The 25,827-nt window shown below is 41.9% G+C and overlaps 1 protein-coding gene across 4 annotated transcripts in view; it reads right to left on the bottom strand.

The window, feature by feature from the left end:
* Window positions 1-25,827, bottom strand: part of NSMAF (neutral sphingomyelinase activation associated factor) — a 56,378-nt gene that overhangs the window by 17,932 nt on the left and 12,619 nt on the right. For 2 of the 4 annotated variants that reach the window (XM_084849468.1, XM_084849465.1), the window contains 18 exons: window positions 20,760-20,849; window positions 20,587-20,665; window positions 20,427-20,494; window positions 20,308-20,344; window positions 18,888-18,938; window positions 17,348-17,419; window positions 15,783-15,830; window positions 15,626-15,678; window positions 14,815-14,944; window positions 13,347-13,418; window positions 12,649-12,757; window positions 10,830-11,006; window positions 6,147-6,226; window positions 4,556-4,646; window positions 4,405-4,468; window positions 4,248-4,299; window positions 1,625-1,745; window positions 1,158-1,289 (listed from right to left, as the gene is read on the bottom strand). In XM_084849468.1, the coding sequence (XP_084705594.1) occupies window positions 1,158-1,289; window positions 1,625-1,745; window positions 4,248-4,299; window positions 4,405-4,468; window positions 4,556-4,646; window positions 6,147-6,226; window positions 10,830-11,006; window positions 12,649-12,757; window positions 13,347-13,418; window positions 14,815-14,944; window positions 15,626-15,678; window positions 15,783-15,830; window positions 17,348-17,419; window positions 18,888-18,938; window positions 20,308-20,344; window positions 20,427-20,494; window positions 20,587-20,665; window positions 20,760-20,849 (1,526 nt within the window). Of the gene's footprint in view, window positions 1-1,157; window positions 1,290-1,624; window positions 1,746-4,247; window positions 4,469-4,555; window positions 4,647-6,146; window positions 6,227-10,829; window positions 11,007-12,648; window positions 12,758-13,346; window positions 13,419-14,814; window positions 14,945-15,625; window positions 15,679-15,782; window positions 15,831-17,347; window positions 17,420-18,887; window positions 18,939-20,307; window positions 20,345-20,426; window positions 20,495-20,586; window positions 20,666-20,759; window positions 20,850-25,827 lie in introns of all 4 variants that reach the window. The other 2 variants (XM_084849466.1, XM_084849467.1) reach the window with 1 other exon arrangement.

Below are 25,827 nucleotides of genomic sequence, written 5' to 3'. Positions count from 1 at the left end.
TAAGAGACCAGTTCGGACTTCTGGCAAGACCGGTCTGTCCCTCCCCTGGAAGCCTATTTGACCAGCAAGAAAAGGGGTGGCCCTGTCCATCACTTGCTTTGTCCTATCCAGCACAGGCATGTTCCCCCCCCCAAAAAAAACACACACACTGACACAGTTCACATGATCACAGCAGCTGAAACAGGGCTTGTTTGGGGTGCGCTACAATGGGTTATTGGAGGGTTGCTGCCCACCCCAAACATGCCATGCTGCCCGGTTCAGATGACATGACAAGCTGGGCCAGTGTGGGAAATTTGACTGTCACACGCCCAGCATGTGTGGCCGCTGCAAGAAGCTATGGTAGCTTGTTTCAACTGCCATCGTTCTGCCTTTATCTCTAAGAACTGTGGCTCTTGACAGAAAAAAGGCTCCCCTTTCCTGCTCTGAACAGAAAACATTTTGCTGTATGAAATGTTTAAGCCATCCTTCTGCCAGCATACACAGTACTGTACAATTAAAAGCCAGAAGAAAATATTAAAATTGTGAAAAAATGTAGAAGTGTAAACATGAGCATGTTAAGGAATAGGATTGTAATTCAAGATAATCTAGATATCTTTTCTTCAAATTTGTAAGATTATTTTGAATTACAATCCTATTTCTTAATATGCACATAATCAACCGATTTTGGCTAAGAAGAACCGTGTTATTTTATTTAGTCCCCTTTCTGCTGAATACAAATTGGAAAATTTATTTCCGTTATTTAAAAGATGGACAGAAACTGATTTTTTTTTTAAACAAAACTTCAGTTTAATCAAGGCATGATCCAGCAAGGTTAAGCATTTTAAGCCCCATATTACAATGAGAGACATCTATGGCTGTGCTTAAATCACTAAAATCAATAAGGTTTTGAAATCCTATGCACCCTTATCTGACAGTCAGCCCCACTGGGTACAGTAGGACTTCTTTCTGAGTATTCTACATATAAAATTGTGCTGTTAAAAAGTGTATGAATTGGGCTTCATCATGCCTATAATTTATGGAATAGGAATTACTATTATATGAAATGTTCTATACTCAAAGTGCAGGTGTTCCTTTATGACAGAAAGTTGAAATTACCACCGCAGAGCTTAAATTTAAAAGCAACATTTTCCACTTGTAAAAAGAAGTTTAGAATTTACCATTCTGAGCTTCAATAGCTTCATTTCCCTTCTGCTTATAGCCAAATACTAAGTCAATCCATTCATGGAGATGTTCTGACACATACTGGCTTTCTAAAGCATCTTGGCTCTTCTGAAGGAAATCATCCGCACCTGAAGTAGAAGGTGCCAACATTTGCTTGTTAAGTGCAAACAAACCTCCACTCCCTCCCCCCATCTCCATTTTCTAAGAACTCATTGGGGAGAGAACCCTTTAGAAGTTTTGGGATATAATACAAATCAGCATTTTAAACAATGTTCAGAATAAGAACTCTTACTGAAGCTTATTCTTACTAAAACTGCAACCATTTAAGTTATAAGAACTATTTTGGAGGCATGGGGGAAGACAGAAGTTAAAAAGGAAGACAGAAGGTTCTCCCCAAGATTCTGAGAAGAATGGAGACAAATGCAGAATCCAGACTACTAAATGCACCCAGAGTTCTATTTACCTGATGCCCAAGGGGGTAGTTCTACATTGTCGACGATCTTTCCTCCTTGCGTTTTCCCCAAGTCCAGTTTCAGATTATTTAGCAGGAAACTGGGATCATTTTCATAGAATTCAGGAATCAACTGGAACAAAGAAAGTGCAGAGAACTGTAAGTATTGAAACAGGAGAACTGTAAGTATTGAAACAGGATTATACTTTTAGTTTCATAACCACATTGCAGTAGAAGACTGACCTGCATTTACTGATGCTTCCCGAACTTAGCAAAGGGGCAATATCACTAAGCTTTCATATAAGTGAATAGATTTCAGTGTTTCAAAAGTTCTCAAAGCCTGGCTGATTTTGATACAAGTTACAATTACCCACTAGAAGATAGGACTGCGCTCTTGGCCAATTACACATATACTTGGCACTCTGTTCAACTGAAATAAATGGAACTTTCAAGTGAATGCATTTAGCAGTGACAAATTCTGTTTGAATTCTCAAAGGTGCTGCAAGGGAAAGCTATATGGTTCATATAAAACCATCCCTACTAAGTATCAAATGAACAGCTTCAGAATATTCAAGTAAGCCTTTAAGCTAGAGCAGGTATTAAGGGACCCCATTCGTGCTAGTGAAGCTTTTATTTGAAGTATGTCAGACGGTACATTTTGCTTTGTTTTTTATCCATGCGTCAGGCAGGACTGGATGGCCTGGCCCACTTGCCAAACATAGACCACTGATTAAGATGCCACAGTGCAAGCAAAGATTGACACTGGCCTTCATGCAGAACTCTGCAAAACCTAATCAGGTCTCGTTCTACTTAAAGGTTGCCTTATTCTCACTGTAGCCCAAGGGATCCACCAGGATTGGCCTTCCCACACATAGAAGGGCTCCTTCCATTCTTGGAAAGCATGGGGATCTAGCGGAGGATCTCCACTGTAGGAATGGTGCAGGAAGACTACCTTTCTCAATTCCCCTTCCCCATGCAGCCTTGTATCACCTCCCATGCTGTTCTGCAGGGTGTCCCAGATGAGCTTTTCAGAAAGCACAGGCAGAAGGAAGAATAGCAAAGATCACTTCTCTGCTCCCTTCCTCCAGTGCTAACAGAACACCACTAAGCATTTTTCTAGGTCCAATCCATCAGCTGGAATTGTATATTATGGGCAAAATTATGCTGCTGTCAGACACAACATCCCTGGCAAGTTCTTCCCTTCTTATGTGCAACATGCAGGAATACTTACTAATACCACAACATGCAGTTCCCTACAAGACTTCATTTTCTGGTGGAGAACTGTACAATATGATACAGAAGAAAACCCGTTACGTAGCTGCCATTTTCTCTGGTATTCCCTGTATGACCAGTAATATGTAGTTCTGCCAGTGGCAACTAAGAAGGAGTGAACAACCCACTTCTACTCTAGAAATAGTTGGGCATAGCTGAACTGGATTCTGAGCTTCTAATTCCGCTGCACTTCTGCCGGTGCATTCTGGGATGCATTTTAGGATTCTGGGTACCTTCCTACCTGCGAACCTGCAGCACTCCAGAAGGCTTAGCCGACATCATCAGATGCAGCATACATGTACAATGTCAGAGAAACCTTGCCGATCATGAAGGTACTCTGCCACGTTTGGATCATAAGCAGCTGCCTTCTACCACATCAGGCTATTGGCTGATTCCATTACTGTCAACTGACTGATGGTGGCTCTCCAGGTATACAGAACTCAGCACTGGTTAGGCCTCATCTGGAGTACTGTCCAGTTCTGGGCACCACACCTTAAGAAGGATGCAGACAAGTTGGAGAGGTTCAGAGGAGGGCAACGAAGATGATCAGGGGACTGGAAACAAAGCCCTCTAAGGAGAGGCTGAAAGAACTGGGCACGTTCAGCCTTGAGAAGAGAAGGGAGATAGGATAGTGCTCTTCAAGAACTTGAAAGGTTGTCACAGAGAGGAGGGCCAGGATCTCTTTTCGATCATCCCAGAGTGCAGGACATGGAATAATGGGCTCAAGTTACAGGAAGCCAGATTCTGGCTGACATCAGGAGAAACTTCCTAACTGTTATAGCAATATGACAATGGAACCAATGACCTAGGGAGGTAGTGGGCTCTCCCACACTGGAAGTATTCAAGATGAAGCTGGACAGCCACTTGTCAGGGATGCTCTGACTTGGATTCTTGCATTGAGCAGGGGGTTGGACTTGATGGTCTTGTAAGCCCCTTCCAACCCTACTATTCTATTATTCTAAAAAGTCTCGCATTACTTGCTATCTGATCCTTCTAACTCAGCTTTCCCCAATCAGGTGTCCTCAAGATGTTTTGGATTTACAGCTTCCATCAGCATGGCCAATGGTCAGGAATTCTGGGAGTTGTAGTCCAAAACTTCTGGAGGGCACCAGATTGGAGAAAGCTGTTCTAACTGGAGATGCTGGGGATTAACCTGCGCCCTTCTACAAAGCATGTGCTCTACCACTGAGCTGTGGCTCTGTCCTATCAAATGCTTCAAAAAAGTGCTGGTAAGTCCCTAAGATGGTCTTGTATAAATCTGGTTCTGGATGCTGTACTAACATGCAATTCTGCAATATCTCAGTAATCAAGGGAAATAAGGGAAGCCAATTAGGAGAGAGGAAAATACAAGCAGAGCATTTACCTCTTTGAAGTCTGTTGCCCCATCTAAACAATTCTTCCATGTTTCTGCAATGCTGGGTAAGAATAGTACATGGAGTAAAACACAAGTTAAATCAGTTTCAGACATGACATACTTTAAAGCACGATGTTTAAATCTGGCAGCAAGATTCAAACCACACCTGTTGAACATTCTGTCGGGATGATCAAACTTGCCATTTTGTAAACAAAGCATGTATTCTGGTGCTGCAGAAAGAAAAGGGATCAGATATCACATCAGCTTTATTAAGCTCCATTACCACATGCTCAGGAGAACATTTGCAGGTGTCTTACCAACTCTGACAAGATAAAACAGAACATAACCCGGAGAGGAGTAGTGGCTGCCATACATAAACTTTGGCTCTGGCATTTCCTTATAACGTGCCTGTCAATGTAAGAAAGAGAGGAAGTGCTCAGCGCAAATATTCTTCTGTGCCAAAGATGGATGTAGTTTATATTTTTAAAAAGTATTTTATTTCCATTGATATTGTCCCATAATTACTCCCCTAGCTCAGTGACAGGACCACATGCAACTACTGTGGACCATTACAGGGTACAATTCCAAAATATGCTCTACTGCAGCAGTATATTACATCTGAAGGTAGAGGCATACACCTTGTTCACCTCATTTAGTAGATAATAGTGGATATTTGCAGCCTGCTCCTAAACACATCTGGAAGCAAGACCTATCAAATTCACTACAACCTGCACATAAGAGCTAGTATGACACAAAGGTGTTTTCTAAGCTAGTTCTCTCTCCCTCCTCTTAATGCAGATTTGTTGTGTCTGTATATGAACAGGAGGATTTTGTAATAAAAATGAGATCTATAGACTTCCAAATACTTAACCTTGTATTTACAGTATGAGTGAAACAGTCCGCAACAGAGCTTTCACACAAGGCTGCTGTTCATGTAGCCTGATTCTTACTAAACTATGATGAGATGAATTCCACCTAGATAATAAGGTGGAATTCTCAGTCTTCGCCAAAACTGAAACAGAAGCCTCTATCACTGCATTTGCTTGTATCCATGCCGTGGTTACCTCTGTCACTTATTTATCAGCCTCCCTATCCCAAGTCACACTGTAAGGCCTTCAGGACAGAGGCCTGTTTTTGTTTCTAGAAATTTCTAGATCCATCTGGTTGTTTCAGCAACTTTATATCTACATTCAAGTTGACAGGAAAAGGCAAGTTCTATATACACATGACATTAATGTAAACCACTATATTGCAACAAAAACACCCAATCCAAAATTGGAATGAGTCTAGGGGTGCTTCCAGACAGGAGGCTTTTATGGTGCAATGCCCTGTTCACAGAATTTTATGGGGAACCCAGATGCTGCCACCTTTCATTTGTAGCCCTCCTGTGTTTCCCCACCACTTCTTCCTTCTCTTTCTGTATTCTGGAAAATCCATTAAGGAAAAAATAAGATGGAATTGCTGCACAATGCAGTAATAAATTAACATTCCTACACTTTCTTGACTGTTAGTGCTAGGAGCCCTCTGTCTAGAAGCATCCTAGGTAAGCATACACAGAATGTCTAAGTGGTCAAACATCTGTATTAATTTGGAGGGGGGCGGGGGGGAGAGAACAATTAATGCTGTTACAGATTTTGCAATTTGTTGGGAACAGGTTAACTGCTTTGGGTATAAACTGAGAAATGATACACAAATGGTTCAATAATTGATTTATTAGTAATATTTATATACCGCTTAATATAATAAAATCCCTAAGCAGCTCAGTATATACTGAGGTAAAGTTCATTAAGAAACATAGTTAACTACTCTAAAAATATTTAGATTTAATTCAACAATTGTATTACATAACTGTCCATAATTTAGAAAGATAACATACAAATAATAACCACAGCATGACTTTCTACATACCAATAATCTTTCAAGCCTTTCTTTATTTAGCGCTCCTACTGGCTTACTGAGGTCACGAAATGTTTCGGGCTTTGTCAAGTCTACCCAAAAAACAAAAGAAAAAATGAGTTTTAAGAGCCTCCCTTTCCAGTATATTAGAACATACAGCAACATCCGCTGAGCAATAATACTATAGGTAGCATTGAACAGTGCCCAATTCACTAGCGCTAATAATGCTGCACAGGGGCGTTGCTAGGGTCTTAAAAGATCCAGGGCACGGGCCCATAACACAAATCTGCATACACACACACACACACGAGTCTCAGCACACATCTAGTGTGTGTGTGTGTGTGTGTGTGTGTGTGCGCGCATGCAGTGTGCTTGCGTGTGTGTATACATTACATACATAAGTAGTGTGCACTGACCCCCCACCCCACTTCAACTCAGATCCCGATTCAGCATTTTGGAAAACATCCCACTTCTGCTCTGGCCAATTTGTAGTCAGACCATTTCAGCTAGCACCAAACCTGAGTCAAGGTTTGGAAAAACGAGTCTTTATGCTTCCTGTTGATTACAATGGGAAATTAGAAAAAAAACAACAACACCTGTAACTTTTTTCTCTTGGTCAGAACTGGATGATCATTTCAGGCATAGTAGCCCCCTAGAAGGGGATTACAGCTGCCCAATGTCAGAAAAATAGGTGCAGGGTTTATATTTTGATTTTTTTTTTTAAAGGGAACTGCCAATAACGTTTTAATTTATTGGAAGAATTGGATAAAAATTTCAGGATTCATTGCCCCATCAGAGGAGATCATGTCTGCCAAATTTCAGAATGATAGCCACAAGGGGTTTTATGCAAGGGTGGCCTTGACATCTTGAGGTCTCTAAAGGAGGACATACTTATTTCCTTGTGGACCATTGTTCTGAAAATTACAGACAGCCTAGAGCTGTCCCTAAGTAAGAAACCAGCAAAGTTGTAGAAGGATAGGTGCAGCAGTTCATGTGGAAGGCGAGTTCTCCAGTTTGGGGGAGGGTGTGATTTGCTTCCCCTTCCATTCACCCCTTTCCCAATAGTTTTTGGGTAAATTTGTATGAAAGTGTCCCCCAGGCAAGAAACCTGCAAAGTTTCTGAAGGATATACAAGCTTGCAAATTTAGAATAACTAGAATTTATTTACATTTCACCAAAGTTAGCAACAGGGGAACATGGGTGGGAAGGTGACATAGCAGTCATGTCCTGCTTGTGGGTTTTCCCGTGGCCATCTGGTTGGCCACTGTGTGAACAGTATGCTGGACTAGATGGACTTTGGTCTGATGCAGCATGGCTCTTCTTAAATATAGAGTGCCACTGAGCATGTACAGAATGCTTTTCTTTCACCACTGGGCACTTACATTCTCCCCCTGCCAATTCTATTCCCCTCCATGCAACCATCCCTCCTCATCCTACCACCTTCCAGCAACTCTTCATAAAAACAGATGTCTTGTTTCGTGCAACTCCTCTCTACCTCCTCCTGGTTATGCACAATTTCTCACTGTATCTTCCTCCGCATAACTTCATTTGTGCCAAGATTTCACCAGGATTCAGCCAATGAGTCTGTTTTCAAAACTAGGGCTAAGTTATGGAGAAACTCTGAGTGTGTACCAAGTGCCTTTCCCTCACCACTAAAGTCCATGCAAAAAAACCCCCAAAGCCACAAATGACAAAACATTCATAGGACTGAGCTAAAAGGGTAGTCAATTCATTAGACGGAATTGAGGAGGCACTGTATTAAGCTTGCAGTACCATGCTCACAACTCAGGACTTATTTCTGAGTAAACATGCAACATCAAGGTGCAAACCTCCCTGCAAAAGTAACTTGTGCTGGCATCCTATGCACACATTCCTGAGGGTAAGCCTCATTAAATGGGACTTCTCAGCACGCATACATAGGATTGCATAAGTTAGCAATATTTGTCTCCCCGCCACTTAAAAAACGAACCAAAAACTCCTATTTTTATTAAAGCCTTCTGTCCATAGGAACATAGGAAGCTGCCTTATACTGAGTCAGGCCCTGGGTCCATCTAGCCCAGAACTGTTGACACTGACTGGCAGCAGTGGCTCTCCAGGGTTTCAGGCAGGATTCTTTCCTAGCCCTACCTGGAGATGCTGAGGATTGAACCCGGGACCTTCTGCATGCCAAGCATGTGCTCTACCGCTGAGCTACAGCCCTTCCTAATGCTGGATAATGGCAACTGACAAACAAAACAGCCCCAGATTTATTTCTCTGCCAGCATGTGAACCCACTCTTCTCAAAGACTTGAGTGAGGAGAAGGAGAAAAACCAACCCTCTTGTCTGTTTGTATAAAGTCAAATACAGTTCAGAACTTATCTTGCCCGCTGAAGAGAATTCTCTTTAAGAATTCCCCAAGATATGCTCTGGGTGGAATAAATAAGAGAAAGAAAGAACAGGATAGGGGAGGGGAGGGGAGGGGAGGGGAGAAGAAAAGAAGAATGGTGATTGGAAATGTGCGCGGGGGTGGGTGGTAGAGAGAATTCCCTAAGCCAAGTGGCTCCTTTCAGAGAAGTAGTACTTCAGAGGAATTTAGGAGGCTGTGGAGGATTTGCAAGGATTGCACATACTTAAATGACCTTTATGAAGTGAGGTGGCTGAGGGATTTTTCTAGCTTTTTTAAAACTGCAGAACCTATTTAAAGGCCCCAGCAGTTTCTCGATCATGACGCCACACAGTCCTAAACCTCCCTTTGGGATTATTTGAGTCCTACAGCTATTTAGGAGAAATTAAAGTGGAGGGGGAGAAAGACGTTTGTGGAGGGTGATTGGATCCTTTGCTGTACTGAAGCTACTAAACTTCTGCAGAATCCAAAGGTTCCAGTTTGGGGAACTGTGTGAAAAATCAGATGCTGTGTGAAATACCAGTATTACACATGGAACTCTTTCTTCCCTTTCTTCTCCCTCTTCAAAATTTCATTGCAGGCAAGCTCCCAACAGTGGGCATGTAAGAGCAGAAAAGAAAAGTAGGGGGAGAGAGGTTTTTTGCATCTCAAAAAAACCCTACACCAGATATTAGGGATAGCGACCTCCTAATGGTCACCTTAAATACCTTCTGATTAGGATCTCTAATCCCCTGAGTGACTTGACAGTTTTTACTTTTTGTTTTAGACTCTGAGAAAAGGAAAATTTACGCATGGCTAGCGCAAAAGTCACTTGGCCAGGTTCCATCAGCTCCACGGAGGCTGCCAGGTATCCAAATTCCATACACTTATGTGGAAGAACAAAGAAATTATAGCTCTTTGCTTTGACACATTTTCTTGAAAATAGATTTCACCTGTGACTAGCACAAAAGCCACTGGACCTAACTGCCTGAAATTTGGCAGATTCAATCAGCTCCATGGGGGCTACCAAGCCTCAAAATTTCATGTATTTATCATACAAACTAAAAAAGTTATGTCCTTTTTTGTTTTCCAGTGCAAGTCAATGGGAAAATATAAAAAAAAATGGCAATTAGGACAGCTCAAAAGGTCCAGGGCATGGCTCAAAAAGATCCGGGGCCTGTGCCCAGGTGGGCCGTCTCCTAACGATGCCCCTGATGCTGCATTAGTGGAACCAACACCTCATCAATTTGTCTTGTGTGAAATTGGTGTTGGAATAGATAACTGTGAGTTCAGAAGAATGGTTTTGTTTCGGAGCTCAGACACCATCTGTGCATTGTACTTTTGTCCTTAAGTTCTTGGGTATGTTGCCTTCTCTCTCTCTCTTTTTATGCCTCACCAGTTTGCCTTTAGGAACTGGGTATGTTGTGACTGGCCAAGCATATAAAGGCAGCCATTTTGTGAGAGTGCCCACTTCACTTCCTCAACATTCCGAATGTGCCCGCTGGACCAACATGGTTGGGAACCCCTAATGTACTAGATAATACAGTAGTTGGTATTTGTCTCCAATTCTTGTCTTAATTTACGTGGAGCAGGCAATATATTCCTTATATGAAGTTTACGTGAAGCACTGAACATTGAGCTACTGTTTCATGGAGCAGTCACACTCCATTTCCATCTTGTGCTGGGAATAAGTAGCCACCTCTGGCAGCACAATGATCAGAATGGACAGGCAGTCTATGAGGACAGGCCACAATGTCTGGGCCTGTTTAGCTTAGGAAAAAGACAAGTACGGCAACACACGGTAGAGGTGTGCAAAATCATCCATGGGGTGGAGAAAGCTGATAGGGTGAAAAATGTCTCCCTCTCTCCTAATACTAGAACCCAGGGTCATCGTATGAAGCTGACTGGTGGAGATTCAGAACAGATAGAAGGAAGTACTTCTTCACACACTGCATAGCGAAACTATGAATTCAAAGCTACCACAAGATGTGGCCACCAGTTTGGATGGCTTTAAAAGGGGACTGGGCAAATTCATGAAGGATAAGGCTATCAATGGCTACTAGTCCTGATATGCTACCTCTAGTATCAGAGGCAGTATATCTATGTATATCAGTTGCTGGGGAACATGGGTTGGAGGGTGCTGTTGCACTCATGCCCTGTTTGTGGGTTCCTGGTCGACAGCTGGTTGGCCACTGTGTGAACAGAATGCTGGACTAGATGGACCTTTGGTCTGATCTGGCATGGCTCTTTTTATGTTCTTATGCATTCACTTTCAAGTACAAAACTAGAGGATCATCAGTTAATTGCTCTGTTTTCTCAAAAAAGTTCTTACCCAGTTCTGAACTAGAATAATCGGCTATAATCCACGGAAATACAGGATACTGGGACAGGTCATTGCAGCTGCGATCAGCCAGATTGTTGAGATGAAGAAGGTACTGGTAGTTTGAAATATGCCCTCGTTGCCACTGCAACATGTAACTCTCTGGTGTACGCTCTGTAACATGGTTCTCTAGGAGGAGGCAGAAAATGTAACAGGAAGTATAGAAGAAGTTAATGCAATTAGCAGTTAGACTCTTCTAGGAGCACATTCATTCATAAAGTATTCTGTACTTAATAGGCTGAAACAGTATACTAGCTGTGTTCTCCAAACGTATCCTCAATCTCCAAGCCATCTATTCTAGCGTTGTCACACACTCAACAACGTAGACCACTGGCCTGACACAGACTGTTCACTGGCCACCAAGTGGAAAAGTGAATGAAGCCATTTCCTATGAATTCACTAGCAAGTCTTGCACCCTACATACAGCATGTGTGTCCACAGATAGAAAGGGGAGAATAACACAAATAGGAGACTTTGACAGAGGAAATACCCTGACTCTTGACAGTGATCTTCCCCCACTTTTTGTCAAGTGACTTCACCACAGCCTTAACTGGAAACTGCAGAAGGTACATACTGAAAGCCTGAACTGGCAATGCTTGTGGGGAGGGGCAGGGGAGGAGGTGGAGGAGAGGAAGGGGTAAAGTGGGAGACAAAGTCTGGGTGGCACCCTCACAGGAGAGTGCAAGCCCAAGTGCAACAAAATGGTGCAGTCTGGAGGTCAGGATTCCAGCCATTCTATTGCCCACATTCTATAGCCATTCTATTGTTCAATCCCCTCTCCATCCCCAAACGGTCAGCTTTCTGTATCCAAATGAGCATGCTCAGTCCTCACGGGGCTCTGTTTGGATTTCCCCTGGGCTTTTTAAATAAGGATTGTTTGTGTTTTTGCAACCCTCAGGAATTCCCAAAGACTGCAGATATCTTCCTTGTGTGTATGAGTGGTGCTGTTTGGACTACATAAGCAGGGGTGGGCAACGCACAGCCCACATGTGGCCCCGCTTCCCCCTGGTGTGGTCCCAACAGTCCCTGTGCTGCCAAAATTTGCGAGACAAAAACCCACTAATTTGCTGCCGAACCACTATGGAATGCTACAAGCCACGCTTTCAAGTGAAATCTGGCCACCATAGAGTTCTCTAGCCACTGAAAATCGGCAACAAATCTGGGGGGGGGGGTGCTGCCGAATTCTATGGGGCACCAGCAGCAGGAGTGCAGCCCGCAGGGGGCAAAAATGGCCCTCAGTCCTCCTGAAATTGCCCATCCCTGACATTAGCAGTGGCACTCTCAGCCTGTGTATCAGGAATAACTGGAAGATGATTGCACTGCATCTCAAGGCAACATTCTGCACTGGACTGGTTCTAAACATCCAATCGCTTTCTTCTGCTTATCCTATCAATTACTGCTTTAAGAAGTGCTGAGAATTTTTTGCTAGAGATCGCAACAAGGTAAAAAGAAACTCCTTCTTCCCCAACTTCTCCTACCAATTTCATTGCGACTCAATATTTATATCAGAATACATTTCTACCTTGCCCTCAAGTGCAAATCTGAAGGAAAGGAAAAAAAAAGCAGGAGACAGTCTTAATATTTCCTTAAACATCACAATTTGGCCCAGGGCACAGTCTGAAGGCATATGAGGCAGCCCCCTTGCTGAACCTAAGCAGGTCTGGGTCTGGTCAGTGCTTGGAGGGGTGACGGCCAGCTGGGAACCACATGTAGCCACCTTGAGTTCCATGACGGAAGAAAGGTGGGATATAAATGTAATAAATAAATAAACCTAAATATGTTGCCACGTAGAAATATACATTATCTCGGTCCTGAGTGTTGTAGAACTTCAAATAGATGTCCGAACAGAGATCATTCTCAGTGCAAAATACTTCCAGACCCTTGGAAATCAAAAAGGGAGGTAAAAGTGACATGTAACAAAGTTCACTGGTTACTTCTGTTATTCAGGATATAAACACAACATATTTTAAGCAGAGGTATTTGATCCTTGTTGTTTTTCTCATATTAGATGTGGTTTGTCAGCATAGTACTAGCCATTTTCTACAAATCAATGAAAGTTACAGCAAAGAAAGTAGCTTTTAATCTATTTGCTTTTACTAGTGGGCTGTCCGCTCCTACCATCAGATCTGTTCTCTATCAAAAATGTATGGTCCTCAGAAAGAGAGAGCTTCTAGTTTTTCCATGAAAAAACACACAACACGCATATGAATGCTCTAACACCTTCATCTGTGGAATGACTTGCTACGCCACCCACTGCTGTGTCAATTCTACTGTAACCAACTCTCATATTGCACCAGTCATACTAAGAACAGGCAGTGCTGGTAGAGAAACCCAACACAAATTTTCATACTGGAGCAATTATTTGCGGGGAAGAAGAGAAACAGTGCTTCTGTAGGAATTTCAACGAGCAAGTTCAAACCATGAAGCAGATCTGTGGCGCCAAGAGGAAAACGCAAACTCTCATCTTACCAAGGGCAATAGGCCATGTCTTCTTTTATAGATGCGTCTGACACTGTGCAGCATCACTTGAACCACAGGTTTCTGTAGGGCAAGGGAGAGGAGAAATATGTATTTAATGATATTTATAAATCACTTACAGTAATAGAAATTTCTAAACAATATAGAAAACAATGCAGAGCAAGACCATAATTACTGTATATTATTACTAACTTATGAAATACAGGAAGAGAATACAATACCCCCGAGTTTCCCCACACATTATAGAAGCTGCAACTTCCCTGCAGGATTCCATGATCAGCGGGTCTCAGTTTGGCATGCAAGGAATGACTTCGCTGTTACATTTTTAAATCAAAGCACATCAGTACTAGAGTGGCAGTCTTTCCAGTGCCTTCCAACAATGGTGGACGTAAAATGGTTGGATAGACAAGTTGTTTGTTAGCTGGGGAAATCTAATCTATGACTAATGGTTAAGTGTTTCCTGCTTCTTACACGATACAGAGAGCTGTGAATCTAATACATTAGAAACTGACCCTAAACAAGGAATTTATCTGTGCTAAATGGCACAAGTGAGCAGGTTACCACAAATATTAATTTGAATATGATGAGAACAAGGTATCATGATTCCTCAGGGAGGAGGTCTACTATGCTATTTATAGCTTCTGGCATTGTATCAAGATCCCTCGACTTCAGTAATTAACTGAGATATTCGGGAACTTCCACAGACAGAACTCTAAACTCTGCTACATAAGAGCCATGCTGGGACGGACCAAAGGCCTATGCAATCCAGCATTCTGTCCTCACAGTGGATGACCAAATGCCTATGGGGAAGCCCACAGGTGGGACAAGAGTGGAACAGCAGCTTCCTGCTCATGTTCCCCAGCACCTGGCATACAGAAATATACTGTCTCTGAATCTGGAGGTAATACATAGCCATCACGACTAGTAGCCATTGCATAGCACAGGTCATTCTAATTACCAGAACATCTGAAAATGGGATATTTTAAAAGGTAGTTACTGAAATTTACCTTGCAATGGCAGCAAATACATCAGCAGACACTAAGTCAAGTCACACTTCCAATAAAATGCAGGGATGAGGAGCTGCAAAAAAATATTCAGACACTGGGGGGAGGGGGAAGAGAGGAATGTCTAGTAGCCACCAGTGAAGAAGAAATACTATCTACCTGGCATGAAAGTAGATTCTCCCAGACTGGAAATTATAAATGTATATAGCGACATCTTTTACTGGGGTATTATAGCACTGACATGTGCAATTCCTCTTACACAAAAGGAGCATGAAGAACTTGCAGAATTTTCACAGAAATTACGCTAGAGATCCATAGAGGTTGCTCCTAATATGCACTTATTTGGTTCAAAGGGAAAGCATCATTTTAAGTGATTCAGGTCATTTTAGATAGCAATGTGCTCATGGTTCAAATAACAGAAGGGAGGGAGGAAAAGTTAAGTGTGAGTTACTTACAGGGTAGCCATTAAGAGGCTGGAAATACAGGTTTGCATCAGTGATGCATAAATGCCCTGGATTTGTCACCAACGGAGTGACCATTTCAGCTTTACATTCCATATGCAAGGTTTCCGAAACATTCTGAAATCTACAGAAGCAACAACATACAAAGTGCTCAATACAGGCTTTGGCTTCAAGCTAGATAGCTTTCTGTCCTGTCGGAAACACAACACAGGGACTTCCTGCACATTTATAAATATACTTTGAAAAGAGAATATTCACTTCAACATTGCATTTTCAGTTTACTGCCAATATAAAATTCACTTTACATCACTCATTACAGTCCGAAAAAGCTGCTCAGCACGCTAGAGTGCATAGTCCAGTTAGCTAGACCATGGCACTTCTGCAAGAGACTCAGGCCTAGCTAGGGCCAGCTGAGCAAGTCAAGGGAAGGCGAGGAGAGAAAGCTTTTCATTTCACTCCAGAAGGAAGAAACATAAAACAAAACTGTCCCCAAATCTCACTTTTAGGCATCTTTGGATGCTTTCTGTCTTTCTGTTCGCAGTCATTGAAATAAGCAACTTGAGAATTCAGCAGTGAGTAATCTATAAATTTGTAAAACTAGAAAAGTCTTGAAAGAAGGTAGATAGAATCTGGTAACTGTTTAGGGCGGCATTAAAAGGCATGGACAGAATGTGTAGATTTCCATTAGTGAGACCTACAAATACACTGTTTGCCTTGCACCTGTTTAAGTATACAATTTCTCTTTATAGGAAAAATAAGAAAGGATTTTTTTTCTTTAGTGAAATATTTATGTGAAGAAACATACCTGTTCTTATCAAATGTTGCCCTGGCCAAACGCGATTGCAGTATAGCAGTTATCTAATATGAAAAAAATATTAAGCAATACTTAAAGTTTTTATCATTAACTTAATCACTGCAAGAAATTCGTTCCTATTAATACTGCAACCATAGTATATACTTACCATAGCAGCCTGATCCCCCAGCTTGTCCAGGCGAGATGCCCTGTACAGCTGTGTAAAAATAAAAGCAAGCAGCTTAAGTTTAGTAATTCCCTTAGACATATTCCTAAGTGACTTGAAGTCTGCAGAGGTAGGCCAGACTTCTATCAGAAGCACCGCACCCTGCACCTGGTCCACTTCTACCTGCAGACCTGCATCAATGTGGATTTTTTGCCTACACATCCACAAGAGTGTAGGCAACAAAGATGATCAATGCAACGAAGATGATCAGGGGACTGGAAACAAAGCCCTATGAGAAAGACTGAAAGAACTGGGCATGTTTAGCCTTGAGAAGAGAGACTGAGGGGAGATAGGATAGCACTCCTCAAATACTTGAAAGGTTGCCACAGAGAGGAAGGCCAGGATCTCTTCTTGATCATCCCAGAGTGCAGGACACGGAATAATGGGCTCAAGTGACAGGAAGCCAGATTCCGGCTGAACATCAGGAAAAACGTCCTGACTGTCAGAGCAATACGACAATGGAACCAATCCCCTAGGGAGGTGGTGGGCTCTCCCACACTGGAGGCCTTCAAGACGAGGCTGGACAGCCATCTGTCAGGGATGCTCTGACCTGGATTCCTGCACTGAGCAGGGGGTTGGACTCGATGGCCTTGTAGGCCCCTTCCAACCCTACTATTCTATGATTCTAAGAGTCACAAGTCACTGTATTGCACAAAATATTTTATTTGTTTACTTATTATTACATTTATACCCCGCCTTTTTTCCTCTTGCAAAAAACCCAAGGTGGTTCACATAGTCCTCCTCCTCCTCTCCATCTTATCCTCACAACAACCCTACACGATCAAAGTTATTTAAATCGTGGTGCATGTCATAGGTTACTGGAGGGTTGTTTCTCTCTCCAACAAGCCATACTGCCCAGGTTCAAACGGCATGGGCAGTGATTATGGAAATCATGCCTCAAATGCACCGCGATTAAAAAGATCCATGGTTGCTTATTTTGATCATGCGAACCAGGCTAGTGACCGGCCCAAGGTTATCCAGTGAACTTCTGGGTTCTAGTCCCTAATTAGCCATGATCTTCTGAGACCCAGTCCAACACTTTAACCACTACACCACACTGGCTCTCTCTCTTGAGTTCTCAGCAACATTCCTTTATTTTAAGCAGAGATTTCCTAGCTATTTATTTCTAAAGTAATTAGAATTCACATATTAGAACTTATTAGACATGAGAAGAGACACCCCCACCCCCACCCTTGAAAGTTTTTCCTATGCGAGACTTCTTCAGACTGTGGCCTTGTACATCTCTCATTCCATTTTGATAGGGCTTGCACAGGAAGCATCCCTATAGGACCATGTCCAGCATCTGGTTAGCACACTTTAACACTGGACTCTTTTGCAAAAGTAAGGCAGTCCAGTATTTGCTGAAGTAGAAGTATCTGCATTCTGAATATGAAGCTGCTCCACCTATTTGTTTAAAACATTAGACCATGAGGAGATTTCAGTATCCTTTGTATATGCCAAAATCATGTGCTGCTGCCACCTACAATTCTGTTGAGCTGCACTCTCACCTGGTGAAGAGTATGAACAACATCTTCAACTTTCCCAGCAACATCCAGTTGAAATATGTATTCATTTTCACCCTAGGAAAAGAAGAGAAAGCAATTAAAACTAAAATGAAATCCAAGGATCACAATTGCTCACCCCACTTAAAAAGCTCAAAGTTTAAAATGCAGGAGGGATGTAGCTTAGTGATAGAGCACAGTTTTGCATGAAAAAGGTCCAGGTTAAATTCCTGGCATCATCACTGGATAAGGCTGGGAAAGACGGCTGTCTGAAACCGCAGAGAACTGCTGCAAGTCACTGTTAGACAACACTGATCCAAGATGGTCCAACAGTCTGACTCAGTGACCTGATTCACATGTAACAACAACCCAGAGCACAGGTTTATGGTTTGAATATGGAGTGTCGTTGAAGCATGGATTATTGTTGAATCATGGGTTGTCATTACATGTGAACCCCGCACTATGGTTTAACTATGGGTTGTTAACCACAACCAACCCACAGTTCACAACCTAACAACAAACCATGGGCTCTCTTCCTGGGTTGTTCATGGATAACAGCCCATAGTTAAACCATAGTGCAGGGTTCGTATGTAACAATAACCCACGATTCAATGACAATCCATACTCAACCCATACTCTGGATTGTCATTTGTGAAAACCAGGCCAGTATATTCTTAAAACAACAACACTTGACTACCAGTCAGCACAGCTGTTATACATGCTAAGAATATGTGTGTAAGCAAGCTACATGAGAGTGCATAAATGGGCATAATCCCGGCTGTGCTATCTGTAAGATATGGAGTGGTCTTCTGAGGACTTTTTAAAGAAGTTTTAAACACTTTATTGTAAATTTCTGAATGTACAAAAGAACAGGAAGTAGCTTATATATCATTAACAGTTCTCATTTTTCTGTTACAAATGTCCCCTGAAGACTTTGAACTAATTTCACTGGATTGTGTATTATGTGCACATATATTGCTTTGCTGGCGTGAATGTTCTTATAGCATTCAGATATTGGAACAGCCTTGGATTTTACAGAGAAAAATATGTGCAGCAAATTGCACACTAGCTTTTTACGTTACCTGCAGCAATGGCCAATTTGGGATGTCACAGATATCACCTTCTACCAAGAAAGAAGATCTGCCCCTACATGTGGTTCCTGTACATCTCACTACAGGAAAAGCATGTGCACAAATCATTTGTGCACTGACTTTCCACACTTCAGACATTACATTAAATGAGCTCTTTTACTGCAACTCCAGTTTCTTTCAATTGTTTTCCATGTACATGATATTTGGAAAACTAAATGAGCATTTTGCAAGAATCATTAATCTCTTCCTATTAATTTATTCATGTCAAAGATATGTCCATACCAAAGATATTAAAAGATACGCAAAGATAATCTTCATCCAATGTCAAAGAAAGCCTCTCCTTTCTTTTAATGCAGTTCCCCAAATAATTAACCACTAATGTTCTGTCAGGAACACGGCAACATGTTACATGAAATTCAGATATTTTCTTGAAGGGGAGAAAAATATATACTCACTCTTTCTGTTTTAAAGGGTGCAATGAGGTTTTGCTCTTTAGTGAGAAAAGCCTTAAAAAAAAAAAAAGGATAATTTATTCAGAGTATGTTGTGGTAATAGGTTTTTGCCATTAGGATTTGCTGGATGTAACGGTGTAGGAGAGTTTGTCTACTCTGGGAAGGTAGGTACTGGTGTAGAGAAGTAACGAATGGTCCGGCTATTGCTGCTCATCTCATTTTCACAGTCATTTCTCGTCACTTACTCCCCATATGTACTGTATGCAGTTTAAGCTAGTCCTTACTCGTTTTCCCTTTTCTCTCTTCTCTAATCTCACTCCACCTTGTTGTCTATTTTTTTCTGTCACTTGAAATGCATGTCCTGCCTCTCTCTTTTTAAGGGGATCTCTAAGAATGATCTACTTCATAAATTAAAATTGAAATATAACATTTAAAGTAGCTTTTCAGCATGGGTTGGAACCAGAGTAAGTTAGTTGAACTTGCTTTCCCACTGAAATAAATAGGACTTCATTGATTTATCGATTTCATTGGGACTGAAGTTCAACCAACTAAGTCTGGATCAAACTCCATGCCCCCACTTGTTAAGAGTCCATTTTGTTAAATCCTAACCTGCGGTTTTCTTGTCTTTACCTCTATCTTGGGTTCACTATCTCTGTGTAACAAAGAGGTGATAAAAGTAAAGGAAACACTTTTATCCTTTACTTTTGTGGTTTTTATTTCTAAAATCTTTAAAAACCTAAGTGCTTGTTATGCAAAATAAAGTCAGAACAACAACTCATAACTGAACAGGAATGGCATGGTCTCACATGTTAAGAGAAAGAGAGAAATTAATGTTCCTTCACTTATGAAAACAGAGTATTATGTTACGTACGTGTTGTTGTTTTTTAAGTGTGTGTCTAAGCTGATCACTTTTACTTCGAAGAAAAAATTGCTCTGGGGTCCCTATCCATACATGGTCCAGATCAGAATCAGGGGGCCATGCCAACTTCCTAGCAAATGACACCCCCTCCAGGATGCTATTGGCCCCCAAAAGTGCTGTTCGTAGTAAAATTGGGGGGGAGGGAGAGACAGTTACCAACTGGGGTAGGGAGGGACTTTCAGCTGGATATTGGTGTGGGGCCCAAACTGGATCTGGAACACATTCCAAATACAGGACCCTCAAAATAAGAAGTGGTCATAAGTGTGCATAATGTAATTTGTAGTTTGGCTCCTAGGGTTCCTCCACAATAAAAAGTCACACCATTTCCCCCTTATTTTTGTTTTGCAGGTATTCTAATATTAGAAGGCTTCCAACTGCTACATTATCTGCAGTTCCTGAACTTCTGAACCTACCATCTCACATGTAGTTCTATTGCCTTCTTAAGAGTAACATTTTGCTTATTATTTAAAAAACAAATATAATTTTGGAATGTTCATCACTTACCTGACTGGATAAAATAGAAATCTGTCCAAGGTTACCCCTAAAACACAGATTTGAAAACCAATTATCACACAAATTCAAGACAAAGGCAAAATACTTAACACACATTCAAGATCACATACCCTGTGAAGGAATAATTTCTTTCATTGTCTTCTGGTGCCTCTATTTTCAGGCAGTCTCTCAATGGGATCTATATGAATATTCAGAAAAACAAATTATTTTTTTCTTTTTAATTTTTTTTAGAGACTACAACACTCTGCTATCTATTACTACACTGCTTACCTTAATAATGGGGTGGCTTATTTCATCAGGTTCAAATATCACTGATTTTGAGCAGATTTTTAATGACCCTCTGATTTTCCTACGGAGACATTTAAAGGTTATTGCAGAATTTTAAGCTGATGTAACACCATAATACCTCCAGTGTTCTCAGTTTTATGGAAGTGGTATTGTACCTTTTTTCTCTGCAACCCTTGTTACAAATGTGATTAGCTGTATGCTGTTCGAAGAAGTATTCCTCCAGATTAAGGAGTAGCAAAGAAAACCTAAAACAATAAAAGCAAAATTTTATTTATTTATTTATTGCATTTCTATACCGCCCCATAGCCAAAGCTCTCTGGGCAGTTTACAAAAGTTAAAACATTTAACACAATATAAAAAGTTTAAAAGCCATTTACAAAAAAGCACACAAAAGCATACAACAGTACCCACAAACAACATATAACTAAAAATAACATTAACTACCAGACATAACTCAAGACACATCCAAGACTGATTAAACCTCATCATGTGCCGCCAATTGCTGGGAAACGGGATAGGTAACTTTCAACATAAGGGAAAGAGGTTTGACAATGTCTTTACTAATATGTTACTTCAGGGGTGGGGAACTTTAGGACCAGGGGTCAAATGTGGCCCTCCTGAGATCCCAATCTGGTCCTCCATGGTTCCCCAGATCCATGCTGGCTCCAGGTTTTTGAGGGCCCTTGGCCAAGGCACCCTCAATGGGCCACCTCCCTCAGTGAGTCTACCTTCGCACCGCCATTGTCATTAGCTGCTATTGCTACTCATCCACTCTTCCATCATTGCTACCACTCGCTTGCTCAACAGGCAGAGAGACAGTGAACATCTACTGCTGCTCCTCCTCACCACCACCACCATCACTGTTTTCTGGGCCAGAGTGAGAGGCGGGTGAACAAGCAGATTGCAATGGTGAAGTGGAGGATAGTCCATGGGGCTCTTATGAATGAGCTCCTCCTGGGCTGTGGGCCCTCAGCAGGTGTGCAGCCATGCCTACCTTTGATGCCAGCCCTGCCCCTTCCACTGGGCCCACCTCTTTCCCCCCCAATCACTTATGGTTTGGTGGTTTCCTAGCTTTTGTGCAGTTCTTCCCCATTCTAAAACGGTTAAAATGCCTCTCCTAAGGCTTAGTTGCTGGCAGTGAAAGCTTTAGTCTACAACATACTGCTATTTTAGCCCCACCGCCTTTGCCTTTGGGCCTGGCCACAACTACAGCCCTGACAGCTTCTCCAAAACTGAATTTGGCCCTCCGGCTGAAATCTGTCCATCTAAAATTATTTCTAGGCCACCTTTAAGCGAGGAACCTGGAAGAAGCTCCCCACCCTGTGTATGGCTTCCTAAATCCTACAGAAAATGCTTGCTTTGCAAATTCAAGTGAAATATTGAGTTCTTCCCATTTGTATGTCAGGTTTTTCCACAGGTCATTATGGATTCATGGGACTTGAGAGACTTCCAGATTCAGCACCGAACAAAGCTCTTGTGCTTTCTTAAATTGTGAGGAACTGAACATTTCAGCAGCTACAAAATGTATTGTTATAATCTTACGCTCATGGGAAAGTGATGTACCTGCTGCAATTCTAATTTTCACACAGTCCGATCCAGTCTGATTTCACTGATCCAGGGTCAGGTATTCCTAATGCCAGAATAGCCAATTGGTGGCCTACAAGCTAGTTTTATCCCTGTAAGCAATGCTATATGCCCCCTGGTAGCATTAACAAATTTTAACCAAGTTCAGTGGATATTTGTCTTCCATTTCAGTCAAAAGAAAAGAAAATGCATGGTGCGTAAAAAAGAGCTGTTCTATATCTTAATGTTAAATTGGTTTTGGATTTATTTGTAATGTCTCAGCTATATCCAAGGAGAATGGACTCCAAAATTGTGACACTCTTTACAGCTAAAAGGAGCCAATTGTATTACCAAGCCTGCCTACTCACAAAGACTTGGCTTGTCTGACAAAATGCACTCCGAACTTCTGGGCCATGCTACCTGGAGAACAGAGCAGCCCCAAAGAATATCGGAGTTGGCCACCCCAAGTAATAATTATATCGACATGCCTGGCCTGTGCATAAAAAAGTTGGTAGTTTCTACCATTTTCTATGGCAGCCTTACCCAAGTTGGAGCCCTCCAGAGTTGGCGGGGGGATTCTGGGAGTTGTAGTCCAACACATCTAGAGGGCATCAGGTGGGGGAAAGCTGGTCTATAGTCTTTGTAAGAAAAACTGTACTCCAATGGCCATATTAAAATCTAGACGCATAGCCCACATTTGTATGAGCATATCTCAACTTAATAAGATGAGATATGGCAAGACTTTTGCCTGTGCTTGCAGCCCCTTTCATGGTGTGCAGCAATCAGACTAGAAAGTCTCCAGTTGACCATGGTTTCCCCATTTTATCCAAACCGGGAAACTATGGATACTAGCTTCAGAACAAATCAGGATCTTAAAACCAACCTCAAACCATGGTTTACGATCCTCACCTGTTCTGAAGCTGGTAACCAGGATTTCCCAGTTCAGATTAATAGTGAGTGGTCAACTAGAGACTTCTTGGTCTGACTGCTGAGTGCCACAAAGGGGGGGCAAAGAAGAAGCTGTGTGGCTGGCAAAAGACTCATGCATATCTCAGTTTATTAAGCAGAAATCTGACAGTCTGAATGTATCCACTCTCTCATCCATGTCACAGTTGTTATTAGAATATTTCAAGTCCCATGGTCAAGACTATCTGTAAAAGAACTACGAGGAGTGTCTTTATAAGTAGCATTGCCAATAAAGTAGCATGAGCTGATCCGAAGTGTTTTGTTAGCATTTTGGTGATCTGATTTACATTTGAAGCACAGAGTGCTATTCACAATATGTTTGCTAAGAAATCTCCTCTCTCCACTTAGGATTTCTGGCCTATAATCAGGGCTGGCCCAAGACACTTGGCTGGCTGAGGAAGAGTAGCAAGTGGCGCCCCTGCCACCCCTACACAAACACGCACGCCCGCACATGCACGCGCACGCACATGCACGCGCACACACACACCAGGCAAGGCACATAGTATCGAAGACTGGTCAAGTTATTCTGGCACCTAAGGCATCCACAAACATCTCTCCCCTTTCCTGGCAGGAAAAAAGAAACAGCACAATCGTAGGCATGTCTACTCAGAAGTAAGCCCCACTGAATTTGGTGGGGCTTATTCTCAGGTATGTGGGAATTATAAGACTACAACCTAAATAACTAATTGTTTGCTGCTCTTTCAGAACACATTTACCCTGCCCCATGGTAAGGCTGACCCTACATATTCTGTGCAGTCTCATTCTTATTACATTCAATTAGAACTGTGGATAGCCAATTATAGTTAAAAAGCAAGCAAAGACCTTTTAACAAATCAGATAGACAGAGACAGAGATTCAGCCTTTATTATTAAAAAGAGATCAATATCTTCACCCACCACTAAATCGGAAGCCACAATTGGTCAGAGTTTTTGAACACTCATTAGAATATCAACACCTGGCCTTGAAAGAAAACTTCTCCTGAGTTCCATATATAGCCCAAACCAACACAGATTCTAGCTGGCTGCCGTCACCACCACTTATTTATTTTATATCCCACCTGACTCCAAGGCAATTTACAACATAAAATAAGAACAATCTGACATTCCAAATGAAAAGGTTAAACAAAGTATCAGGTCAACAATGCACCAACATCGATTAAAAAAAAAAAAAATCAAACATCAAGGCTTGAACATGGAAGCTAAATGAAATATTAAATAAATATTGATTAAAAGCTGCCCAAGGCTTGGGTAAGCATAAGTGTTTTTAATTGGCATCGAAAGCCTAATTATATTCACCCAAAACTTTGCAAATACAGCTGAAGAGGAAGTTCCCAAGTTTCATTTCATGGAGTTCTCCATATACACCCTAGTTACCGGTGCAAATGACTAAATCTTACTGAGCTATGAACATAGCGGTATTAATTGCAGATGTAGTCTGCTACTGCAAACTACTTAGAGTTTAAGAAAAATGAATTTACTTCATCAGATATCAACGAGATTAAGAATTGTGTACAAATACAATATTGTGGTAAAAGTCTTTGCTACCTTTCTAAGAAATGGTTATCTTTTTACAGATGGGATTTCTCTCACACAGTTATTCTTCAATTAATCTGACTAATTTCAGAGAGTCCTCCATAATTTTTTCTAAGCCTAGAGCAAGATCCAACATTATGTGAGCAGAAGGCAGCTCAGGCAATGTATCCTTCCCTTTTCTCCTCTTCCCCAGTACCCCCACCCATCCAAAAAGAGTCTCGACAAGTTGTCAGGGAGACCTACTGAACATTGCAGGCTCTGTCTTACGGGGCTGCAGTGGAAGGGGGTAATCGCCCAACACTGAGCAGAACACTCCTGCACCGCTTGGGCAAGTTTCCCAGTTTCGCATTTCAGAGAAAAACCCTACTTAACATGAACCATAGTTTGTTGGTTTGGACCAGGGGTGGGGAACCTCAAGCCTGGGGTCCAAATCCGGCCCTCTGCAATTCCCCACATGGCATGCCCCCTTCCCCTGGCCCCCTTCCCTTTTCCCCAACCACCAATCATTTGGTGGTTTCCCAGCTTTTGCACGCCCCCCCCACCTGCCTTCTAAAAGGCTGAAATGGCTCCTCTAAGGCTTAATGACTGGCAGTAAGAGCTTTAAGCTATAACAGGCTGGCATTTTTGTATTTTGGCCCTAGCATCTTTGCCTTTGGCCCCGCCTATCACTGGAATGTGGCCCTTGAGAGCTTCTCCAAAATTGAATTTGGCCCTTGGCAAGGGTGTCATTGGAATAGGGCCCACCTGGGCATGGCCCTGGATTTTCTCAGCTGTGCCCTGGATCTTTTGAGCTGCCCTAATTGCCTTAAAAAAAATTAAATTCTCACATTGACTTGCAATGGAAAACAGAAATGGCCATAACTTTTTTACTTTGTACGATAAACATATGCAATCTGGAGCACTAGTAACCCCCATGGAGCTGATTGAACATGCAAAATTTCAGGCAGTTGGGTCCAGTGGCTTTTGTCCCAGTCACAGGTAAAATTTCCTATTTTCAAGAAAATCTGTCAAAGCAAAGAGCTATACTTTTGTTGTGCTTCCATATAAGTACATGGAATTTGGGGACCTGGCAGCCCCTAAGGAGCTGACTGAACCTGCCAAATTTCAGACAGTTAAGTCCAGTGGTTTTTGTGCTAGTCATGCATAAACGTCCTTTTCTCAA

The sequence above is a fragment of the Heloderma suspectum genome, chromosome 4, assembly GCF_057233095.1.
Source record: "Heloderma suspectum isolate Gila_16-S chromosome 4, 16-S_ref, whole genome shotgun sequence".
Taxonomy (NCBI): Eukaryota; Metazoa; Chordata; class Lepidosauria; order Squamata; family Helodermatidae; genus Heloderma; species Heloderma suspectum.
Note: the sequence above shows the minus strand (reverse complement) of the source record. Positions and strands in the feature narration are given on the sequence as shown.